This window comes from Crocodylus porosus, unplaced genomic scaffold (genome assembly GCF_001723895.1).
Source record: "Crocodylus porosus isolate Cpor-Errol unplaced genomic scaffold, CroPor_comp1, whole genome shotgun sequence".
NCBI lineage: Eukaryota > Metazoa > Chordata > Crocodylia > Crocodylidae > Crocodylus > Crocodylus porosus.
In genome coordinates this window covers 6,550,363-6,573,687 of record NW_017728933.1, presented here as the reverse complement: position 1 = coordinate 6,573,687, position 23,325 = coordinate 6,550,363, and the positions used below count along the sequence as shown (strand labels likewise).

The 23,325-nt window shown below is 45.4% G+C and overlaps 1 protein-coding gene across 2 annotated transcripts; it reads right to left on the bottom strand.

Annotated features, from left to right (window-relative positions):
- Nucleotides 1–4,661: 4,661 nt before the first annotated feature.
- SLC18A1 (solute carrier family 18 member A1) lies at nucleotides 4,662–18,574 on the bottom strand. Of its 2 annotated transcripts, XM_019546141.1 has the most exons (16): nucleotides 18,300–18,574; nucleotides 17,040–17,248; nucleotides 16,412–16,775; nucleotides 15,649–15,707; nucleotides 15,150–15,233; nucleotides 14,526–14,618; nucleotides 13,917–14,006; nucleotides 12,551–12,594; nucleotides 11,502–11,562; nucleotides 11,247–11,342; nucleotides 8,539–8,617; nucleotides 7,841–7,892; nucleotides 7,008–7,071; nucleotides 6,419–6,538; nucleotides 6,083–6,216; nucleotides 4,662–5,380 (listed from the first exon to the last, which is right to left on the bottom strand). In XM_019546141.1, exons 2-16 carry the CDS (start codon nucleotides 17,161–17,163, stop codon nucleotides 5,267–5,269), a joined length of 1,578 nt encoding a protein of 525 aa, XP_019401686.1. In that variant the 5' UTR covers nucleotides 17,164–17,248; nucleotides 18,300–18,574; the 3' UTR covers nucleotides 4,662–5,266. The 2 variants fall into 2 exon arrangements, with proteins under 2 accessions (XP_019401686.1, XP_019401687.1); XM_019546142.1 differs by lacking the exon at nucleotides 17,040–17,248 and having other exon boundaries at nucleotides 18,300–18,571.
- Between the last annotated feature and the right edge of the window lie 4,751 nt (nucleotides 18,575–23,325).

Here is a 23,325-nt window from a genome sequence, read left to right as displayed (position 1 = left end):
TTAGATGAACACCTTGCTGGGGTCGTTTGACCCAGTCTCTTTCCTGCCAAGGCAGGGGGTCGGACTAGATGATCTACCTAGGTCCCTTCCGACTCTAGCTACTATGAAACTATGAAACTATGCCTCCACTAAATTCCAGGAATTTAGGAAGAGCACAAGCCATCAAGAGGTGTTTGTGCCCGAAAGCTGGCTAAGAAGAATTGTTCCAACTATTTGAGTTGGTCTAATAAGATACAGGATTTACCCAAAGAGCCTTGTCTGGCACTAAATTCAGAGGCGCTCCTCTGGCTCCCACGGCATGGGATCCAGCAATCCGCGGGCAGACGGGCCCGATGCCTTCAGAGCTGTCCTGAAAGCCCGAGACCTGAAATGCTGTAGGTAAAAGAGGCTCAGACAGTCATCCCATCTTTCAAACTAGGCATCGAAGGCTGGTGTCCAGGACGGAAACATGCACCAGGCCTCTCTGCTTATTCAAGCTGGACAGATCCGGGTGGGCAGGAATATTTCAGTGCTTGGCATGGGATGGAGGCACAAGTAGGACTTGGAGACCAGCTCTCTGCAGTAGGGCTGCAGTCTGGACACACTTGTACTTCTTGCTGGAGTCCTATTCCAGGGTTTGGGGTTTTTTTCCTGCAGTCCAGCTACTGCTCTGTCATTGTTGTGTTCCTTCAGCTGCGGCTCCCTTCGAGCCCACTTTCCTCCCTGCTGGCTAATAATAACTTGCTTTATCAGATGAAAGCAGCCGCTCTGTGCATGCAGGAGGATGCTCAATGAAAAGCAGGAGGAAGTCTGGCTTTTTCAGGGCTGATGTCCACAGGCTGTTGTGGTCTAGATTAAAGCTGAGGGCTCAGCCAGCGTTAGTCAGCCACTTGCGGTGATTCATGGAGTCAATTAGAGGAGGCCAAATAAAGGGATCGTAATATCTTATCAGCTAGGGGCTTGTTATTTAAACTGGCTGCTGTAATGGGATGAAGCTGAGTAGTGGAACATTTCGCATGAATGTTAGGGCAGTGTTTCCTCATGACAAGGCAGCTTTTAGACCATAAAATTATCTCCCAAAGAGAAACAGTGGCAGCCTCATTACATTGGACTGTTGAAAGTAGGTGGGACAAAGCCCCAGGGAACAGGGACAGAGCAGTGCTGGCCCCAGGGGGGGAAGATTTAGAGGGACACCTTGGATTTCTGTGATTTGGTGAAATCCCTTCCATAGAAGGGATTTATCCTCTGCTGCTTTGCTGTCCCAAGAGTGAAGAGGAGAATTAAGCTCTCTTTATCCAGGGCTTATGGAGGTGTCCACAAAACTTCAACCTGAGGTTATAAACACATCACAAAGCAGCGCAATGTGGTTGTGAGACGTGCAGTACCTTTTTAACGGGATAGACCAGACGTGTGTGAATAGGAAACGGCTAGTTCCAGCTTTGAAGCAGAATTCTGAGTTAATCTGAAACGTCAAAGGAAAGGTGAGGAGGCAGGCTCGAATCGCACTGAAATGAGGTCAGGACGCCAGACAAATGCTTTTGCAAGGCATGTCACGTTTTGAATGACCTCAAGACAGTTTTGCACATCAGCTGAAGAGCTCTCTCATGACCTTGCAGCACTCTGAAGGGATGTACTCCTCTTCTGAGCCATTAACCCCACCCTGCAGCATCTGGGTTTTCTATGCAGGTCCCCATCTGGGTGCTGGTCCCCATCTGGGTCCTTTCTTAGCTGGTGTGATGTGACAGGATCACAGCAAAAGCAGATCTGGCCACAGGCCATGGCTGTTCTTTCCATTCACGCACTCTGATTTTAGCAGAAGGAGATTGCAGCTGTCTCAGTGACAGACTGAAGAGACCAACTGATGCAATCAGCTCCCGATGCAGACTGATTCTTTTAATTCTACCTGGGCAAACATACCACTGAAGCTGTGTGCCTGCAGAGATCCTATTTGTTCCCCACCAAACCCCTCATCTCCCCCAGAGCATACTCCATCTCAGGAACAGCAGTAGAATCGGTGTCATGAACATGTATATTTGCTTTGCTTATACTCTATCTATCTATCTATCTATCTATCTAACCGGCCATGGCAACTGGGTGCTCAGTTACCCTGTTTGTATAGAACGAATGGATTCGAGATGGTTTTGCCACCCCAATGGATGCAATCAGCTGTGTGGATAAAAAACTGAGCTCAGGCTGGCTGCAATTTTGGTCCTCACTCTGTCTAGCCTGGAAATAATTTAGCAAATGGCTGGTGGAGTTTGCAAACAGGAAGGACGTCTATTCCTTGATTTAATCCCAAGGATCTCTCTTTCCCGTTCTCCCAACCTTGCTGCATGTCCTCAGAGGAGTCAGTGCCCACCTGGAATAGGGTCTTTTATTCTGTGCTGGGCTGGCAGGCTGCTTTTTGCAGCGACAACAAACGTTTCGCCCACATTTTCTCTCAACTCGGTTTAAGCTACAGAACAGTGGTCGGTGCCTCTACTGTGAGTGTACCCCATAAATGTGGGCATTTATGTTTCTACCATGTACAGTGCGCTGCAGATTTATTAAGGTGGTGATACCTTGAGAAGCAGGATTTGCAGCTGCTGTAAAGCCACTGTCACCCAGTGGGGATGTTATCGTTGTTCTCTTTTTCTTTCGTTTTGAAGGGCCGTGGTCAGATCCTCTTCTCACTTACCCAGTGCAACACCATCCATTTCGGTGGAGCTACTACTACTTTGTACTGCCATAAAATTAGGGCCAGGCCCTTTGACTGTCCTTGTTGGTTGAAGAAGGAAGGGCAGTTCAGTGTTCAGAGTAGAGGCTGCCTCTTATTATGGCCCTGAGCATACTTTGTCAGTGTACAGCAGCCCTTATTATCTTGTTGCCAAATCATTCACACTCCTGGGAGCTTCTGCTTGTGCCGATGTGTCGGATGAAACCAGAGCACGCTCCAGGTGAGCGCCTCCCTCTTTTGCTGAGGGGTTGGTGACATTTCTGTGGTGCATTGTAAAAAATATGAAGACAAACATGAAGACTGTGCATACACCTTCACTGGATTATGGGTCCAGATACAAGAGGTTACTCTTCAAGTCCTTTTTATAGTGGGCACACATAAAAATGCCTGAACACATGATAGGCAAGGTTTTTGAACCTTGTCTGCCTGTGTGCTTAGACCAATACAGCTACAACCAACACCCCTGTAAACACATGATGCACGGGGAACCAAAGTATTATAAGCTCATCCTGGTTGGCTGGGGTGGCTTTCATATTATCCTGATCCTTGCAGTCTGTTTGTTCTCAGTTGAGAAGACCAGAACTAGAGATGAGCAAGGAATCTGACTTTTGTGCCCCATAGGAACCAAACGGTGTATCCCCAGCTGAGACGCCCAGAGCCTGTATAATTGAGGAAGAGCCCATTACGTTGGAGCCACTGATCTGGCTCATCTATATTCTCTCTGAGCCCTGCCAGGTACGTTTCCAGAGCAACCAGCTTCAGAATAGGCCCACATGAGGTTAAAGCTAATATTTAACTGGGGCCTGCACAGGAGAGGTGTCAATAGATCCCAGCACAGAAAGGCTGCTCTCCCTGGGGAAAGCAAACACAGTTTTCATTCAAAGCCTTGGCAAAACAGGCAACCGGGTGCTGATTTTCTGGAGATCTGTGGAGGGGAGCAGGAAGATGAAAATAGCTGACATCTGTGCAAAGTATCTGAGCTAGTTATTCCTGCGGGGGCTAAGAAGGATGATTGCATCATCTTTTTGGGAGAGAAGGGGGCGGAAATGATGGCTATGGACTGATGTACTCTAGGGATGTACTTACAACAAGCACAGACTTTTTTAGTTGTCAGCCGCAAGGTACCTAATCTTTCCAGTGGTTATTTCTGCTCATATATCCATGACTGTACTCCCTGTCTTCTTGCCAGCAAGATTGCTAGCCTCGTGCTCCCAGGCCCTTGAGAAAGGTACATCAGCTGTTCCTTTTGGCATGTGAGATGGGGAGGGAGAGCATTACACAGCAGCTCATTCTAAGCCGAGAAGAACTCATGCTGCTAAATCTGGAATCGGATTTTAACGCTACCCAAACTCTAGGTTTTTAGTTTGGTCTCATTCTTTGGAAGAAAATGAGATCCTGTTGGACATTTACTGACCATTACATAATACAATGGATAGATAGCTTAAATCTCTCTCTCTCTCTCTCTGTTCCTGAGCCTCTTGGGATGATTTTGTTAAATCATTATTACAGTTGTGTGTACGACACCCAGTGAAAAGGGATGAGTGTCCATGATTGAGACTCTACCATAAATCATTCATAATGAACCCGAATCCTCCACCAGGTCTCATTTACTTCAAATGATGAAAGGTCTGGAAGAACTTTTGTAAGGTGGGGGATTGGAAATCAAGGCAGCACTTTAGTCTTGTCGAAGTCAATGCTAAGTGCAGATTAAGTGAGGTACTGGATCAAAGCCCCAGGACTTTCAGAGCACGAAACGGAGGAATGTCTAATCAAATAAAAGAGCAATATTTAGAGATGATGGAGCAGACTGCAGAAGGTTAATTCACCTGGTTATTCTCCTTGCCTCTGCATATTGAGGCTAATAACTGACCTCACAAAAGGGTTAATCATTGGCGTGCACAATGAGACCTTTTGCTGACAAAAGCTGGTGTCCTAAAGAGTGTAGCACAGAAAGCCAGACTGAAACAGTGGTCAGCGAGTGTTTTTATTTTGCTACACGGATGCAACCCAGAGGCACATTCCCTCTACAATGGTGTCTTTACTGGCAGTGGCATAGAGTGATAGTTCCATGACATTACAAAGGAAATTCATGCTGGGGATTATGTGGGTTCCCCAGAGAAGAAAAACCCTGGAGAGACCAATAGCTGCATTTGAGCCTTCTCCAGTGCTTTTCATTGTAGGAACATAAGCATTTTGCAGTACTCAGTACTCCTGTGAGTTAGCTGACGTTATCCTATTACAGAAAAGTGGAGTGTCATAAGAGAATGCAGCTTTGCATGGGCTGCCTCCAACTCTTTATAGCCCCCTGCTTATAACATGTAAAGAGGTAAAGTGACTCTCCTTGGGTCACATAGCAGCTTAGTGGCTTAGCCAGGGATAGAGGCCAGGAGTCCTGGTTTTTGGTTGCCTGCTATAGATTATGCAGCCACTCTATAGCTTAGGAATGGCTGCATGGTGGAGCTGGGCCCCCGGGGCCTTGTTGATCCTGGAGGTGATCAAGTGATTCCTGTGTGATAATACATCTGTGGTTCTGTAAACACTGCACAGGTTCAGAGCGTGTAACTGCTCCTCCTATTCCCCATTCTCCACCTCCTCGTCGCTGCCGTCAGTGAGAGGGAATTCCCTCAGGGGCTTCTGGGTGGCATAGCATTTGGTGTGCATGGGGCATTCCTGGTTCAAAATGGCCTGGGAATAGAAGAAAATTAATATCTCAGTAACAACAATACCTGATAATTAGCATAAAGATCCTATTTCAGCACCCAACCGGCTGCAGCCTGATGCCAAACTATCTGAAAAGGGACATTTTGATTTTGAGGTTGTGTTTTTACAGGAGAGGGTTTTTTGTACTCCAGTTTCTTCCTCACGGTGCCTTCCTCCTTGAGCAGATACCCACTCTTCAGTGCATAGAAGAATCATTTATATCCTGAGCAGGGCAGAGCTGGAGCAGCTGAAGTATCGTTATTAACACAAACAACCAAGATACAGACTCTGTCATGCTGGGGCCGGTACTGATACATAATAAGAGGTGTCCCTGCCTTCAGCTACTTGCAGTCAAACTAGATAAGAGGTGGAAAGAAGGACAGGCATAGAGAGGTGAAGTAATCTGCCCAGGGGCACCTAGGAGGTTGGTGGCAGAGACAAGGATACACCATAGGTATCCCTGATCCCAGGCCAATTCCCTGAGCTACCAGCATACAGAGGGGTTTCACTTTTACTAGTCACTTAACGTGCCTGTCTCTTCAGCACCATTTCTTTTTCATTTCCCTGAATTCAAGCCAAAATCCATATCTTTACAGTGCCCAGAATTGAGGATAATATTCCAGGCATGTCTGCACCCCGTCACAGGTAAAACCTCTGGATTATCAAGACGATATACACCAAACTCACAATCTTCTCCTCTTTAGCCGGGGGGCTCCGCAAATACCAGCAGAGAGGGGCATAAGCTATGTTGATCACTCCAATGATGACCATCAGCCAGGGGAACCCAATGGCCCGTACGATTGCACCCCCTGTGGATGGACCTGGATACCAAGAATGGGTAAAAACAATTATAAATGCTTTCATTGCCAGTTAAGAGAGTTTGGTGTGATTGGTGTAATTTATTCTGGCTGAGCTGTATACTCTGCGCTTGATGCCAATCCCAGGGCAGGGTAAATCGTCTAAAGTTAATCCACTGGTAAAGCACCGTGTGCACTGTCCTTGCAAGTAAATGGTAAGCCATACCAATAGCGAAGCCCATGCAGAAGGCCACATCAGCTATGGCGTAGACGCTACCATAGACGGAGGCATGGCGGAGGTCCACCAGATACCCCATAATAGGCATCATCGAGGAGTCCACCATCCCTGCCACAAGCAAAAACAGGATTAGACATTGCCTTCTCCAAGCAAACCTCTTCCAGACACAACCTTTCCCCCCTGCCTTTTATCCAAGGATCTCAGCACACTACATGTTCATTGATCCTCAGTCTCCCTTTGTGAGATGGGTAAGTATTGTTATCCTCACAGGGAGAGAAATTGTGCTACCAGGGAAGCCTGGAGTAGGGTCTTGGTGTCCTCGCAGGACCTGGGACCACCAAGATCTCTCTTTGGTGTAACATGAAGGTTTGTGCCAGTGTGGCGTTCCAAGAGGAGAGGAGATGCTGGACCCAGGCTATAGGTTACAGGGCATCCTGGGAGCCCATTTATGGGCTGGCGGTTCTCCAAAGTCATGTTATAGAGAACTTGTCTTCAAAAGAGGAAGATTTGAGCTCTAGGTAACTGGGCTTGCCTTCATGACTCTTATACAAAGCAAACAATCGCACTGATCTCTTACCTATGGCAAAGCCAAGGCCACCGTTGGGACCAATCAGTCCATAAATATTTTGAGCAAGAGGCACCTTAGAGGGGAAAGAGAAAAGATTTGAGTGAGGCAATGTGGGTGACCTTTGGAGATCTGTCTTTGCAGGGCGCGTAAGCTAGCATGATAGATAAGCCAAGCAGACACTGGGTTTCTAATATGTGCCAGGCACATGAATATTAGAAAAAACACTAAGGACCAGACTGGCAGAGATAATTAGCTGCAGAGGGTTGCAGAGAGGGGCTTAGTAGGATTTTCAAAAGCACCTAACTGGGTTGGGTGTCTAATTCCCACTGAAAATCCTGTTCAGCACCCACTTGCTGTTTAGGTGATTGAAAATCTGGCTCCCAGTATAATATGCTGCTGAGCTCCAGAACAAAACCCCAGCCTGCAAAAAACAAAAGTCTCTGTGGCTACTAAAGAAGAGGTGGTTTTCCTATTGCAGATTCCAGAATAAAGAAGATGAGATGCCAGTATTGCTTCACACAGCACTACTAGCACACCCTACTCCTGCTCTGCCAACACTTCTTAATTACTGTACAAGTAATGGCCTTCTTGTTATTCACATATCCATGCTCCACCAAAGCACCTTGATTTTAGTTGGCAATGTCTCTGGATAGTTCTGTAGGCTCATTCAGGAACCACCTGTCTTGGGTTTATAACATGGAAAAGCTCTGTTGTGAGTGTGATTGACATGTCTACATATTAGTTCATGCATGACGGGGAATGGTGCATTTGTATTGCCTGGCTAACTTCTGATAATCCTTCAACAGGGAGGTCGCAAGGAGAGGTGGTGTTCCCATACTTACACAAAGGAGACTGACCCCCACCACAATCATTCCAATCAGGGAGCAGAGCCACCTACAATGAAGAAGGAGATGGGAAAAGAATGACTCTCTGCAAGGCATTGGACCTCATGAACCTGGTCAGAGCATCAGTCCTTCCACTCAACTACAGAGCCAAATACAGACATAAGGTAAGGGACCTAGAGAAACAAGAGGCAAAATCAGAGGGGAGGGGTAGAAGACAATGACATTTCCTTACCTAGCAGGGATCCTCTCCTTACATGCATGGTATTTACTATACAACCCTGCACAGTGGAAGAAGTTTTCTTCCTGACCATAAAGGTTACACCCTGAAGCATGAGACTTGATTACCCTGATACTACTCTGCATACACAGAAGTGCTATGATTGGCATAAAATGATCCAGCCTTATAAGAAAACTAAAAAACCCCCACCTAATTGACTCAAGTCCTGCAACGTAGGTCCGTAAGTCAATTTACTCTGTGCAATAGTAAATCTGTACCTTGGTTCTCAATGTACTGCCCATTTCTTTCATCTACCCACACTTTCTTGCCAACATCCTGTGTTATAGGAGTCCAAATAAACTGTGGGGAAGGTAGTATAACTATGGAGTAGGGTCCAGGTGTCCTTGCAGGGCTGGGGGCCATCAAGATCTTTCTTGGTATAAGCTTCATGGTTTGCAACCCACTGGGTTCCACTTACCGCCCCATTTTGTGAGCCAGCACCCCGAAGAGGTTGGTGCCGATGAGGTAGGATATGCTGGCGGGCAAGAATGCCATCCCTGCAAGAAAAAGAGTGGGATTCCCCATGCATATACATGCTCTCCAATGTGGACATCAGAGACACTTTCTGCCTCCACAAACAAGCTTGGAATGTATGTCCCTCAAGTGCTCCCAGCCTAGACAGCAAGCTTTCAAGATGCTCATCGTTTTTGCCCTTGTTACTGGTAAAGGGTAAAAGATCTGGGCTCCATACTCTCAAAGAGGCCTTTAAAAGTTTGACTGTGTTACATGCACATTTGCAAGTTACTCTGTCCAGTTACAAGCCCCCTTGTGAAGGGCTTCAGGTCCTTTGGGATTGGGCCTCCCCTTAGTCCGAATATGCCTCCTAACCAATCTTGTTATCACACCATCAGTCAGACAACACACACTTGATTGTGAGCTGGAAAGAATGGGTACAGCAAATGCTTGTGCAGCACAGAGCCACCAGGTGATCTGTGCGTGAGCCCTGTGAAGCAATGGTGACCCTCTTTTTTTCTTCTGTGGTTTCTTTACTATTTATCTGTGTTCTAGACCCAACTAAGATCAGGGCCTCACTGTGCTAGATGCTTTGTAAACTTATAGTAAAACAGAGTCCCTGTCCCAAAAAACTTGTGATCTAGATAGCCAAGACACAGCAAGGTGGAAGGAAAGAATGGCTGTTATTTCTATTTTACAGCTGGGAAACAGGCACAGAGTGACTAATTAGTTCCTATGGGGTGTGTGTATTAGACCCAGGAATCGATCCTAGACCTCTAGATTTCAGTTCTTTAACCACTAAAAGATCCTTCTCTAGTTTCTCTTCCTTCCCCTCCCCCTTTCAGCTCAGAGGAAGAGGAAATAAAAAAAAAAACACCACATAATTGAAAAGCTCATAGATTCTAATTAAGTCAGAATCAAATATTTGTCTGCCTACGTATTTACCAGTTGTTTATTTTTAATATACTCTCCTCCGGGCTATAAATAAATCATGGTCAACGCTCTCTGTCTGTTTATTAAGGCAGCTTCCTTATTGAAAGACACTGATTTGTCTTTAATTTCTTTTCCTCTTATAATGCTTATAAAGCACTGTTGACTCTGCCTGGGGAAGTCCAAGCTATTTCAGCTTCCACAGCAAACACCAAGTAGGCAAAATGAAACAAGGAAATAAAAAATCTGCCTTAATAATTGCTCTTAAGATGGATGCTGATGAGCTGGCCTGAAGCCCATAGTCCTATTCTTTTGTTGAAAGCAATACAAGGTACCACTGGATCCTGTGCAAGGTGGAAAATCAAGCTCCCTTAGACTAGTGCTTAGCGTTGGCACTTGAGAAGCATGCTTACAGGGCTAGTCTCTGGAGCCCCAGGCTTTTAGGCCCTCTGGACCACACTCAGCCCTGGGAGACTGGGGAGAAAAAAGTCTGCCGTAGCATCCTCCACCCTTGCTCAGTCACTCTTCCTAGCAAAGGCTGCCTGGTCCCTTATCAGGATCAGCCCTCCTGCTTATGGAGGTAATAATTTGATTTAGCTGCTCTCACCAGCACTGCTGCTGCCAGGTACAATTTAATTTGGGTTGTAAGTGTAGCTTGGAGCATCCCCCACGGTCATTCCTCAGCTAATTGGATTTTGTCATCGTTTTGGGGGGAGGGTAGACAATGCTATCTCCTCATCACATTTCTTAGACAGTGGGTAATGAGCAGGTACCCTGCTGCCTCCCTGGGGCTCTCCAAATGGCCTTCTTTTTTGCAACCCATCTGGCCAGCTATGCTTTTCCCCATCTAATATGACTTTTCAGTGCTGCCACATACAGGCGATCTGGCCAGAACCCACCAGGCTGGCCACATACAAAACTGGCTTTTCTCTACCCACTTATTGCCTTTGTAGGAGGTCTGACCATTACACAACTTGTGTAGTCATAGGGGAAAATCTGTTATGTGACCACCACCAGTAAGATCTGTATAGGGCCATTGCCCTCTGAAAATAGCTGCTTCTTAAATCCATTTTAGAGGCCAGGGCCTGTTTTCACTTATGCTGGTAACTCATCTGCTTTGCCATGAAGGCATAAACCAAATCACTCCAGTGCTGAAAATCCTCCAGTGCCTCCCCAAAATTTTCCCCATCTCATACAGAAGGATAGATAAGTTCTCCCACAAATCACTGGAAAATAATCATAGAGCCCTAGAAGTGCTAGGTGCCCATCTCCCCAGTGGAAACTGCATTACTGTGAATCCATCTGCAAGACAGTTTGATTCCCATCCTAGTTCTGCTTTCTTCCCAGTTTCACTCCACTGCCTTCAGTGGAATGGTTCCTAAGTTACAGCAGTGCATATGTGAGGAAAATCGGACCCTGGGTATTTCTGCATCTTCAGTCAGGAATCACTGTATACTCTTATTTGTATGTGGCAGGGAATGGGTGACCCTCCTCCAGAAACATCAACACATCCGTTTCCCCATCTTGCAGTGTTGCAATGATCCATAATCTGGGAGCACTTGTCTCCTCAAAGGCAAAAATAGATCTAATTTATTGCTTATTAGCAGGAAGGACTAGTGAGCAGCATCCTCAGTTTACTGTACAGATGGCTTCTCTGAGCAGATTTGATTTGGATGTGACACACACACAAGTTGTTCAGTAACTTGTAGACATGTGCAGAAAGCTGCAAAGCAAGGAACCTACCTAGCTGCCACTTCGGGGAGCACATGGTTTGCATCATCCAAATAGGCAAGGTGGGTTCCAGCATTGCTACCCCCATGTTAGCAAAGCAAAGGGCTCCTAGTTGGGAGAAAACAGAAGGGAACGTTCCAATGTAACTATCCACATTTTGATATGTCTGTCTGATTACAAACACAGCAGAAGCCCCTGATGAATACTCTTAATGGCAAGATGAAGATGCCTAATGAGGCACTGGGGGACTTAGCCACCTCTCCTTACCTGCTGCAACCAGGATGTAGGGATCTTGCAGTAAAGTGAACACTGGGGTGCCTGTGGTGCTCTGTATAAGACAGAAAGGGCAGGGGTGATTGCAACGAGCTCTCTAAAGCAAGTATATAAGTCAAATCAGCTGCTAGGCAGGTGCATGGTCCAGATTGTGAGCCAGCCTGCGGGTGTGTAGGTGCATGGCCCATGCAGGGAGACTGACTTTCTGCATAAAGGTGTTTGGCAAAATTACTGTGCAGTTGTGAGAGCCAAGATGGAGAAGCCCCACAAAAAGCTGGTTACACTGATTGATTTCCCAGGGGCTGGTTTCCAACTGTCCCTTTGCACACTTGTGTCCAATGTCTCTGTGTTTATCTTAGTATCCTTTTCAAAAAGTCATGATTCAAAGAACCTGTGTATCAGCGCAGTATATCAGACTGGATTTTCCAACCATGATATTTCTTTCGTGCACTGTTACTGACATCAGCCTACTGAGTCCTAGAAAAAAATTGTTTCAGGACACTCCCCACTCAAACAAGACAAAGGTTTTGGGTTTTTTTCAGATCACATAGCTGCTTAGAGATGACACAAGTCCTGTTGTCACTGACTAAGTTCACCTATGTGGCTGGCCGCATCTGGAAGGCAAAACATTGCTTTTCCCAGTGCATCGTCTGGACCCATAGCAGAATCCAGCCAGTTTCACAGGAAAGGCTGGATTTCTTTCCGTTGCACCCAGTCAAACTTTGCTGTCAAACACGCTAGCGCAAGCCTGTAGCAACACGGCTGACGTCACCTAAATTTCCTCAGATTTAGGCTGAAGTTACTGAGATCAGCATGTGGCCCAGTAAGGTAGTAAATACTCCTGTTAAGATGTTTTTACCAGTATTCAGGAAGGTCACTACCCAGGCAATCCCCATCTCTCCCCTTTGCCAATGCATTCATTTCCAACACAGCCGTCTTTCAGAACTAGCAATGTCACTTCAGTCTTCCCCAGTAGGGAAATCCAGGCTTGTATTGTTCACACTATCTAGCACAAAGCCATGCACACTCATGTTTGTACTTACTTCAGGGGAAATCTTAGAAGGCTGCAGTATGCACAGCTGTAAAGCTAAGAGAGCAACAACATTATTTACTTATACCTTGGCATGTCATCTCATTACACTATTACTTCTTGTTTCATAGGTAGAATAGGAGCCCCTTCATTGGCACAAGCCTCAGTAATCCCATGTGTGTGCCTATGAGGTGCTCATTCAATGGCAGGGAGAGTTACGCCCTTATCCTACTTGCATTAAAACCAGTGGCAATGGAATAAATTTATTGGGAGCAGGATCCGGGTGTTATACTGCAAGCTGCTTTAAACAAGCAGAAAGCACTCAAATATGCAAACAGGCTATGATGAGCTGAGACCCACTTCATAGGCAGCATCAACCAGGGTGTCTGGGAAACCAAAGATGGAAAAGACAAAGAGGAAGATATTCAGAAATTCCTGAGACTTAGGAGCCTTCGTTTCATTTTCAAAAGGCTTCTCCACACTTCAGTCTCTTCCAAAAATGGGACATGAATAATTGCTTTTGAAAACTTCCCCCCTGATCTTTTTGTGGCAAGGACTGCCTTTTCGTTATAAGAGTGTGAAGTAATGGGGCCCTGATCCTTGGCTCAAGCCTCAGCACAAATAATAAATTGTAATAGAAACAGGATCAGGTCATCGTGGCCATTCTACCCACCAGTGTAATGTTCTTAGGGATTTTATTACAGCTTGAAATGGCAAAATATTACAGGCAGAGCAGTAATGATGGCTGTAGTAGAAGATGCCTAACACTTTTATTGCATATAGTAGGAGCTTGTATGAATGTCTCTAGTTCTGTTGCCCTAACATTTGCCAGTACAGGATGGGATTTTTCAGTTTATAATTTTTTCATCATATTCTGGAAGGTACTATATAGCCTGCAGTACAATATAGTCATGCTCTAGTGAACAAGGAACCCCATTTGATTTTAGCAAAGGCCAGTTTACACCTGGATATAGGAAAAAGTCTGCACGCAGCACCAGGTGTATTTGTTAATGGGCGTAATGACTGTAGCCAGTGTAGAACCTGTACATCACCGAACATGTTATCCATGCCAGAAAAACAATCAAGTAGTTTATCGGGGCTTGAGAATCTGTATCCATAACTCACACATCAAGGAGGTGTGTGTCACAAGGAGGTGGGAACAGGACACAGTATTTAAGATCACGCGTTTCTGAATGCAGAACAAACAAATATAATAACTAATGATGACAACAGCACCAGTTGCATATTACCCTGTCTATTCTTCCATAGAAGCCTGTGAGGTTGCCTCCTAGCTCTGCCTTTGCAAACATCTGAGTTTGGGGTTGTATTTGTCCGTGGAGTCACAAAGCCCAGACTGGCTGGCAGATCCTGTTACTCACCTCCATCCAACAAGGCCAAGAATGCCAGGATCAGAAAAGGGGAAGATTTTCCAACAAACTCATACATCACACTTCCGAAGGGGGCCCCAACTGCAAGGGAAATAAATAGCTATGTCAGTAGTGAGTGTAGAGGACATAGGGAGGAAAGGGTATGATTTCAACAGTAATAGATCTGAGGCCAAACCCATGGCCCATTGAAGTTAGTGGAAGGAGTCCTGATGGTGCCAGTGAAAGGCCTGTATTAAAACCTGGTGTCTTGTCACTCTTAAAGATCTTTTACTTACACTGTGTTATTTGCCATGTTAAATTAAAGATGCTGGGGGAGAGAGGAGGGAGACATTTTATACTCAGTAGCTGTTTTCATGGTGAGAAAAAAAACCTCCCATCAGCAGAAAGGGGCTCCAGGGGGTTTGGCACCGCAGAGGGAATGGGGCTAGGCATGGAAATAGAAGGAGAAAGGGCAGCCGTGCCTCTCTGAAAAGAGCCAGCTTTGAACATGAGGGGCGACAGGTGCTGTGGCAGTGCAGAAAAGGGCCTGGTGGAGCCGAGAACTAAAGTCTGGAGAAGGAGTTTTCACTGGGAGCTCTTCTGGGAGCAGAGTTTACTCACCAAGCACCCCCAAGGCCAGGCCTCCTAATGCTATCCCCATCGCATTTCCTCTCTCGTAGTCGTCGGTGTACACACTTGCCAACATCCCCAGGCCTGGAAATGGAGGGTAAGAAGCATTGGGTTGGATTTGGCTTTTTGCATTTAATCCCACCTGGATTCAGGTGTGTCTCTCGCTCCTGGGCTCCACCCTTCCTCCCTCCTATGGCTTGTGCTCTCTATTACTGTGCTCTTTACTAGCATCTGCTTGGGTGACCAACCAAGCTGTGATGAAGAGGAGAGGGCATGCTCAGCTCAGAGACTCCAAACCTCACCCACCGAACACACTGAAATCTGGTTCTCAGGCTGCAGGCTATAGCACCTGAGGTCTGTTTTGAATAGACGTCCTTTCACCTGCTTTCTCTGCTGCCCAGTGTTGCTACACTCCAGTAGGAGCTTCTGAGCTAGAGAAAAGGTCCATGTGCCCCTCCACTTCGTAAACAAGCCACCAAATTCCACCTTGTTTTCTGTGGCTGGTGGCTTGAGAGGCACCTTATGAGCCCAGATAACAGTTCAGAAGCTGTCTGTGGGATACCATTCCTCCCCGCTGCCTAACTCGCACCTCTGCCCATAAGCTAGTGGATTTACCTGCTACTGAAGAAAAAGATGAGCCAATGCCTTGGAGAGCTCGAGCCACAAACAGGAGGGTGTAGGTGCCCGAGAAAGCAAACACTGAGGAAGGAGCAGAGAACACAGAGAAAGATGGAGTTGTACTTGCTTCAGGCCCCAATTAAAATCAGATCACACTATACAATATACACACAGACCTAGGTTCTCCGAAGGGCACTTATAAATCTTTCCTCATTCCTGGTCCAGAGGAAGGGAGGTTATGACTTATCTTCTTTGGAGACTTTTAAAAACTAGCTGTGCAGCCTGGGTCCATTGAGGAGCCCCAAGAAAACAAGAATGCTGCTGCAGCTCAGATGCTATCATTTCTGGGCAGGGAGTAGGCTGCTTTTCTCTATCTGATTTCATACATGGGATCAAGGAGCCCTTGGTTCCAAGCTGGTTTCATTGCTGATTAGTACTGGATCACTGTAATGGCCCTGGGGTAAGCAAGTAAAAGGCAGGGAAAGGCAATACTCACTGACTGTAGAGAGAAACATAATGATGAATCCAATGAACATGGGTATGTGGTATCCTAGCCTAAAAAAGGAGAAGACAGAGAGGATTTGTTATGCACGACCAAGAATTTGGAGCTAGTGCCCAGCAATATGGTATGTATGCCTCTGAATATTTCTTGTATATGTATATGAGAGTGACTACATGAGAAGGGGGGAATATAGATATACATATATATTGGTGTATAGCATATATAGTCATATGTACGTGTGTAAACATTTGTATGAGTACATAAGACCGCATTTATTATGTGCCTGCGGGTGTGGCGAGTGCGTGTGTACACCAATGTGTGCGTGTTTCCTTTGGGAAAGTGAGTGTGTAACACCACTGGATTTGAGTGTGTCAGCATACATACATGTATGTGAGTGCTTTTATATGGAAACTGAGGTGCATCAATATATGTGTGTGCAAGCATGTGTCTCCATGTAATACTGTAATAAGTTATAGACTCTGCACAGAGGTACAGATATATTTTGTCGACTCTTCCTGCCAGCTAGACTTGGTGATTCCTGTCCTGACTCTAAGTCAGAAATGTCTCTGCAGAAGTGGAAATGGGGCACAGAAATACAGAGGCTCTTCAGGGAAATCACCTGGGAACACACTAATTCAGGGGGAGAATCACATAATATATTGGTGTCCTTGGACCAGCCACAAGAGTGGGTTGCAACATGAATTTTGTTAGAGCATTACAGGACATCGGTTCTTTCATAGCCTGGATGATGACTTACCTGTTGGTAAGAGGACCTACAATGGGATTGACTGTGAGCTGTACAAGGGCTTTGGAGGCAAAGAGCAGTCCAACGCGGACATTCTCATCCACGAGGAACTCCTCCCCATCCACACAGCTGTTTTTCGGTGGCAGGCTGGTCCCATTGAGCAGAAATAGGCTGGTGCTGGCAATTCTGCTTGTTCCCTCTGTAGTATTGTCAACAGTGTTATATGAGACTGTCACTGTGGTGTTGTCAAAGTAAGAGAAGACTGAGAAGGGATGAGCTGCAGAGGGCATGGGGGTTGCCATGGTCTGGGTCTGGAGAACAGAGCTATTGGTGCCTCTATATTCAGTTGCATAGAGGAAGGTGGGGATGATTGGCACTGGAAGAAAGTTAAGGCAGGAAGTTAACTAGTGTTTTATGTAGCATTTCCTTTGTACAGATGGGAATTAATGATAGGCTACTTGTGCTGGCTAATCAAATGCGAAAGCATCCCTTTTTCCAGACCTCCAGCTATGACTCGTAGGTGGGATGGAGTGACCAACCCAACTCACTTAATTCATTTACTGATTTTAAAGGAGCCTGAATTCTTACTACACACAGTGGAGGACCACCTGACCTGTACACATGCACACGCACAACATACCCACAACAGTGAGCAGCATATTGTCCAGCAGCAGAGCAACAAACACGATCACCAGCACCAGTTTCCGGGACTCCCTCCCCTCCTTCAGCCACTTCCAGGGGCTCCATCCTAGAGGCTCGGGCATGGCTGGAGACCTCGCAGTGCTGCTTTTGTCTTTTGGCTCCTCTCTCTGTCCCACCTGCCTTTCAGGGCTGAGGATGTTCTTTAACCTTGAAGAAACACCGTTTGTAAAATGTCCAGTAAGATACAGAGAGCCTGATCTTAACAGAAATCTTTGCATCGGCCTCAGGGAGCTTCTGATAATACCCATAATGAGCAAAAGATGAACACATGGCTCATCTTCCAAATGCCAGTCACTTCTATTATCTCTGGACCCATTCTGCATTTGAAATAGGTGCCTAGAAGTGAAATACTGTTTTATTTATTAGTTTTTACACCAATTCCCAAAATACCCAGTCCCCCTTTAAAGCGCCCTTTAAGCCTTGATTTCGCCAAAATTTTGGAAGCTATCAGCAAATATCAAACTAGTAGGTCCTTGATAACAATCTCTGCCTCTTCCATTCTCCATTCCATCTTTGGTGACTAAATCACGTTTCACAAAAGCATTTTATTTTCCTGACCATCTTTTCATTCTACTGCATTGAAACATTATATCTAAACTGAGGACTTACAAAAAACCCTCCAAAAAATGGAAAAAAAGAAAGAATTAAGAATAGGACCTATGAGGGACTGAAGAAGGAGTGAATAAATTAATCACAAACCTGTAATAAATTTGCACTGAAACAAGCCAACAAAAAAACCCAGTCTGTTTATGCTAGGCAGAGCCATTATACCATAGATGAAATGGGAATAAAAAAGGATCTGGGTCAAAACTAACAGTTGACTTGTTGTCCGCTGGTTGATTTATGACGTCTTGTGCAGTGGCACTTCTCTTTCTAAACAGATTGTTATTAAAGCATTTTTTTTCTGAAGTCTAAGCTAGGAAAGCCACCCATCAGTCACAGGGCTCAGAACTAGGGGATATTCCTCCCGTACCTCCCAGTAAAAGAGAACAAGGAAACACATGTCAAATGAACAGCCTAATGAATACAGAAGAACCAATATGTAAAGAAAGAATGTAAGGGAATCATATATATATATATATAAATATAAAAATCATATGTATATATATATAAACTCAGCCTTTAAAATAGATTTGATCATTCTGTTCACACATCTACACACAAACCTGTTGCATGGAGTAGAGAGGAAAAGACTTACCACAATGCACATCTTGGTCTGTGGAGCTGGCTGCTGCTGGGGCTGACAGTGTCACTGTTCTCTTAAATGACTGTGCCCAGTGAATTTATTATTGCCTTTTATCTGAGAAGGATATGAATGTCCCTCTTCCATGAAGATTTAATTGGAACTTCAAACAGGGTCCATTCAGTTCTGCAGCTCCCTCTGCGTCAGAGGCAGGAAGATGGGGTGGGGTGAACAGGGGAGGTGGGAGGATAGAGTTTATCTGCGGCAGCGAGGTCCCTGTTCTTCACAGCTTTTCATCAATGCTTATCACTCATCAAACACCTTAACTCTTGCCTGGACTCCAGCTGTTCTGGGGCTTTCCAGCTCTCCTTCTCTGGGGTACAAAAGGGTGCTTTATGTTCTGAATGGCCATTTCCACTTCACGGGCTGTAATAGTAACAACATTAAGAATATCACATTATGGGGCAGAAGCCAGAAAATTAGTGCCATTCTTCTGAGTTCTGAAATAATGACCAAAGAGACAAATGAGGCTTCTCACATAAACTGAAGAGGCAGCAAAGAGCCCATTCAGTTCCTGCCTGGTTTTCACCAGATTAAAACAACTAACGCAAAAAATTATGAGCTTAGAGGAATCATCTGGATGGGTTGAAATGGAAACGGGAGTTGCAACTTCTTGCTTCCGATTGCCGTCTTCTCTGTTCAAATATTGAGTCAACATTAGCCAACATCACTGCAGAAACAAGCAGATTTCCCCGGCTTGCTCTCTTTCAGCATGAGGGCTTGAGGGTTAAATCTCATGCATTGTTCTGAGAGTAACATTTAAAAAAGGGCATGGTGTCTATTTTAGTGTCAGTGTTTGTTAGGGAGGCAGGAATTGCGTCACTGTTGAGTGCAGGGTTGGTGGGTATATGTGTACAATAGGTGCCTCAATATTCATGTGTGTGTGAGTTTGTGTCAACATGTGGACTGAGGTCAGTACGTGTAGATGCTACGTCATTGGGCTTGTGGCCAGCGCTGTGTCATAGCCTGAGAGAGAGGCTGTGCACATGTGGAAAGCTGCATATGGTTGCTTCTTGCAGAGTGTGTGGGAGCGTCTCTCAACGTGTGAGGGAAAGGGCTTCATCAGGGTGCAGGTGCAGGGAGCAACATCAGCATATGTTGGCTAAGGGGACTACACACACTTGTATATATAGGCGAATCTGCAGACAGAGCGAAAAGGTTGAAGTTAACCTTATTCAAAAAGCGAAGATAATGATAATGCTGCTTCTTCTGCAGGGTGAAGACTAAAGAGCCCTTTCAAAAGGCTGCCTGGAAAAAGAAGCCAGTGCCAAGATCTCAGACCATAAAAGAGATATGCAAAAATGAAGGGCATGCTTTTTGAGCATTGATTTTAGGGGGAACAACAAAATCTACCTATCTGAAAAAAGGTATGCCAAAATAAGACAATTAAAGCCATGTGGACCAGTAGAATAGCACAGCTGATCAGATTGAAATGCCCCCTCCATTCATTACTGATGTGCGGGTGATGTAGCACAGGTCACTTGGAATGCACTTTATATTACAGTGAGCCATATACAGAAGACATTTACTGTGGAGCTGACTAATTGGCTCCACACTAAAGACTCAGCGTCTACATGTGTATTAGGCCGCAGTAAAATAAACACAAGTACTATCCTATGGCGAAGGTTAGTGAGTTGCAATGCACTTGTAGATCCTGATGGGGCTGGCTGGGACATGAGGGTGCTTCGGTGTGGGGGCTGCCATAGTGGGGCACCCTCGTGCCCCCGCCAGCTCCTCCACAGCATGTTGAGCCAGGGCAGAACAGCTCTGGGCTGGCAGGCTGACCCCCTACCCCAGACCTCCTGCCAGCTGGGGCTGCTCCAATCCTGCTGAATGTGCTGCAGTCCCAGATGCATATGCAAACACATAACCCGGGAGCAATAAACTGTGGCACAATATGTGCCAGCATTTATTGCGTTGCATTAATATCAAGTGTAGATACACAATACCAGAGTTTATTGTGTTTAACTAATATCACGTGTAGACGCATCTGGTTTGTATTTTCCCAAGTGGACCCGTCTGTCTGATCAGGCCGGCTGTCTGGCAGCATTGTCACGTATTTTGGGATCTGGGTTTCTAAATTCTATTCCTGTCTTTAGCAGTGTATTTTAGCTGTATGGATTTTTGTAGGTAACTAAGTGCTTTTTGTCTAAGTTTCTCAGTCTAAAAATAAGTGTATTGCCTATTCAACTCAAACTGGTGTTGGTGTGGTATGATATTTCCAGATGCCATTATGGAAGTGAAACATTCTCAGAAAGGTTTCTTTGGCCCACACTTTCAGTGAAACAAAAATGACTAAAAACTTGCCTTTGACTAGCCTGAACTAATAAAGTTTAATTAATATGCTTGATACTCTAAAATGATGCTCTTAAAGCATCTGTGTCATGTACTTCATTCTAAGCAGTACCTGATGCTAATTCCAGTAATCCTGAATTTAGTTTGTCAGAGGGTTTTGCTGTGATTGGGTTGCCCTCTGCTGTTGACTCGCTTTGAAGCTTCAGTAAGGCATTGGCTCCGAAGCAGCCTGTAATTGCTGCATAAAAGGCTGGAGTTCTCTATGTCGTCAATGGGCGCATCTACATGTGCGCATTTACTGAGCTGTAACCGAAATTACTGCATGGTACGAGTGCACGTCTATACATGCGCACCTGTACTGCACTGTAAATATGGTGATTTACACTGACTTGAGTGTAAATATGATACCTGCAAATTTACATCCGATTAGTTACTATGTCATAATGCACATGTAGACACCTTACTGCGCAGTAACACTTTGTGTGGACTGACTTGGGACTAGCTTTAGTCCCAAGTCAGTCCACACACAGCGTTAATGTGCTTTAGTGCACGCACATGTAGATGCCAGCCTATTCCTGCTTACTGCGCAGTAAATTTAAGCCAGTGAAAATGCACGTGTAGACACACCCAGTGTCTATCACAGCAGCATGGGGGAAAAAAAGGCCCCGGGGAGATGTGACACAAAGCTCAATGATACCACAGTGGTAGCTCTGAATCAGACAAATATTACCCCAGCAAGAGAGATTAGAATAGGCAATCCCAAAACGTAGGATAAACTTGCCTAAAATTTAATTTCTGGTAATATGTCTTTTGTTTTTAATTGAGAAAGCATTGTATTATTTGAGACATAAAATAATTGCCATGTGGTTATTGGCCTAGGTAGGCTGATGCTTTCCACTCAGAAAATAGGTGAATTGGTGATGCTGCAGAATCTGTAGAAAATGGTAGGACTGCTATTTTTGAATGATGAGGTTATACTCTCAGCCACTTTATTAAAAATTCATGACAAATATTTAGAACATGAAAGAATTCTCTTATCTCAAGTAATTAGACTTTATGTCCATGAAATGCTTTTAGCAACCATGAAATGCTTTAGAAGACTTGAAACAGTTACCAGAAGAAAAACGATGACCTTTAGGACAAAGTGCTAGGTATCTATTTGGCTCTGTTTTCTATCTAACAGCAATACTTTGTACAGGGCTTCACAGATATTAATTAAACAGAGCAGATAGGTCAGGACACCATTGGACAGTAATAGCAGCATGGAAACCAAAGCCGTAAGACTTTTACTACCATACTTAGTTCACTAGACAGCATTGCCTCTTCCTCTGAGGAGTGTTGCATTCCCCTCTTAGTCATTCTTTAGCTAAACTAGACATAGCCTGATTGCTAAACCTTTCCCTTATATCAGACTCCCCAGCCTCTGATAGTTCATTCTCTTCCAAACCCACTCACACTTGCCAATATCCTTATGGAAATGTGGTGCCCAAGAAAGATTTCTGCCTTGTGTGTGGAAAGAAGTAGCATGATAGATTCATTTCTTAATGCAGCAATGACATTCTTTCTTTCCCATCAATAAATAAGGAGGATGACGAGCAGCAACTGTGAAAGCTAAGCAGAGGGGAACAAGTGATTTGCACCAAAGCTTATTAAAAGTCTTGGCTGAAAGAGCTCCCTAAAACACTGGTGTTGACTTGTAACCATTTTGGGGTTGTAAGGGAGCTTCAGAGGATGGGGCAGAGTGAATATTTTGTGATTGTTTTTAAAGGGTGAATGGTCTTTCCAGGTTAACTGTAATTTGGTTTTACACTGAGCCACAGCAAGATCAGGGAGGGGAGAACGCAGGACATCACAAGCAAAGAATAAAAGGATGGTGGTATAATCAACAATAAGAGGCAAGGTTTAACGGAGAGGAGGTCTCATCAGACGCATTTGACATTGCTGAAAGGGAAAAGATGGCGGCACCTCTGGCCCTGCTTTTGAGGCTCTGTAGGCATGTCTACACGTGCAGTTTCATGTGCAGTAGCCTATTTTACTGTGCATTAAAGCAGTGTGGAAAACAAGTGCTACTGTAAAAGCTCCGTTACCTGGCATCCGTGGGCAACGGGGGGTGCTGGCAAATCACAGATGACGGTTATCTGAGAGCTTATGACAGATACCAATTAACAAAGCATACCAGGCGGCGAAGTGCCGGATCGCTCCGCTTTTACCGTATGACACCCATGTGCAGGAAAATAGGCTGTGCGCATTAAGGATTGCCTAAAATGCGCACGCTTGCACTACTGCTCGTTAGCGCAGCCCTAATGCGCGCGGCTTCGGTAGGTCACACTGGAGGCACGAGACAGCCCCCTGTTCTGGGAGGGCTCGAGAGCGTGGCAGGGCCCTGCGCCTACAACGCGGCAGGTGATGTTTCGGGAGCCCTTGCCCTACCCAGGGCCTGCGGTGACAGGGCAATAAGGCTGAAGCAACTAACGTCTCTTGATTTCCCCCTTGTTCCTGGTTGTTCTCCCTTGACATCCCTTGTTCCTGCAATGCCTCAGCACAGCCCCGCTCCGTTTGTCATGAGGACAGAAATATTTCTTGCAGCTGGGAGCAATGGTTTTGGGGGGAATAGGGAAATTTTCCACATTGCAGCCATGACCGCCCCCTCCACTCCTGCCCCTCCCCGGGCCAGCACGCTGGCCAG

Excerpts from the sequence above, each read along its gene's own strand:
- SLC18A1 (XM_019546141.1), bottom strand. The coding sequence starts at position 17,163 with ATGCCCGAGCCTCTAGGATGGAGCCCCTGGAAGTGGCTGAAGGAGGGG. Across the intron at positions 16,776-17,039 it reads TATGCTGCTCACTGTTGTGG|TGCCAATCATCCCCACCTTC; the intron begins GTATGTTGTGCG and ends ACTTTCTTCCAG. Across the intron at positions 15,234-15,648 it reads TATGTTTCTCTCTACAGTCA|TGTTTGCTTTCTCGGGCACC; the intron begins GTGAGTATTGCC and ends CTCCTTCCTCAG.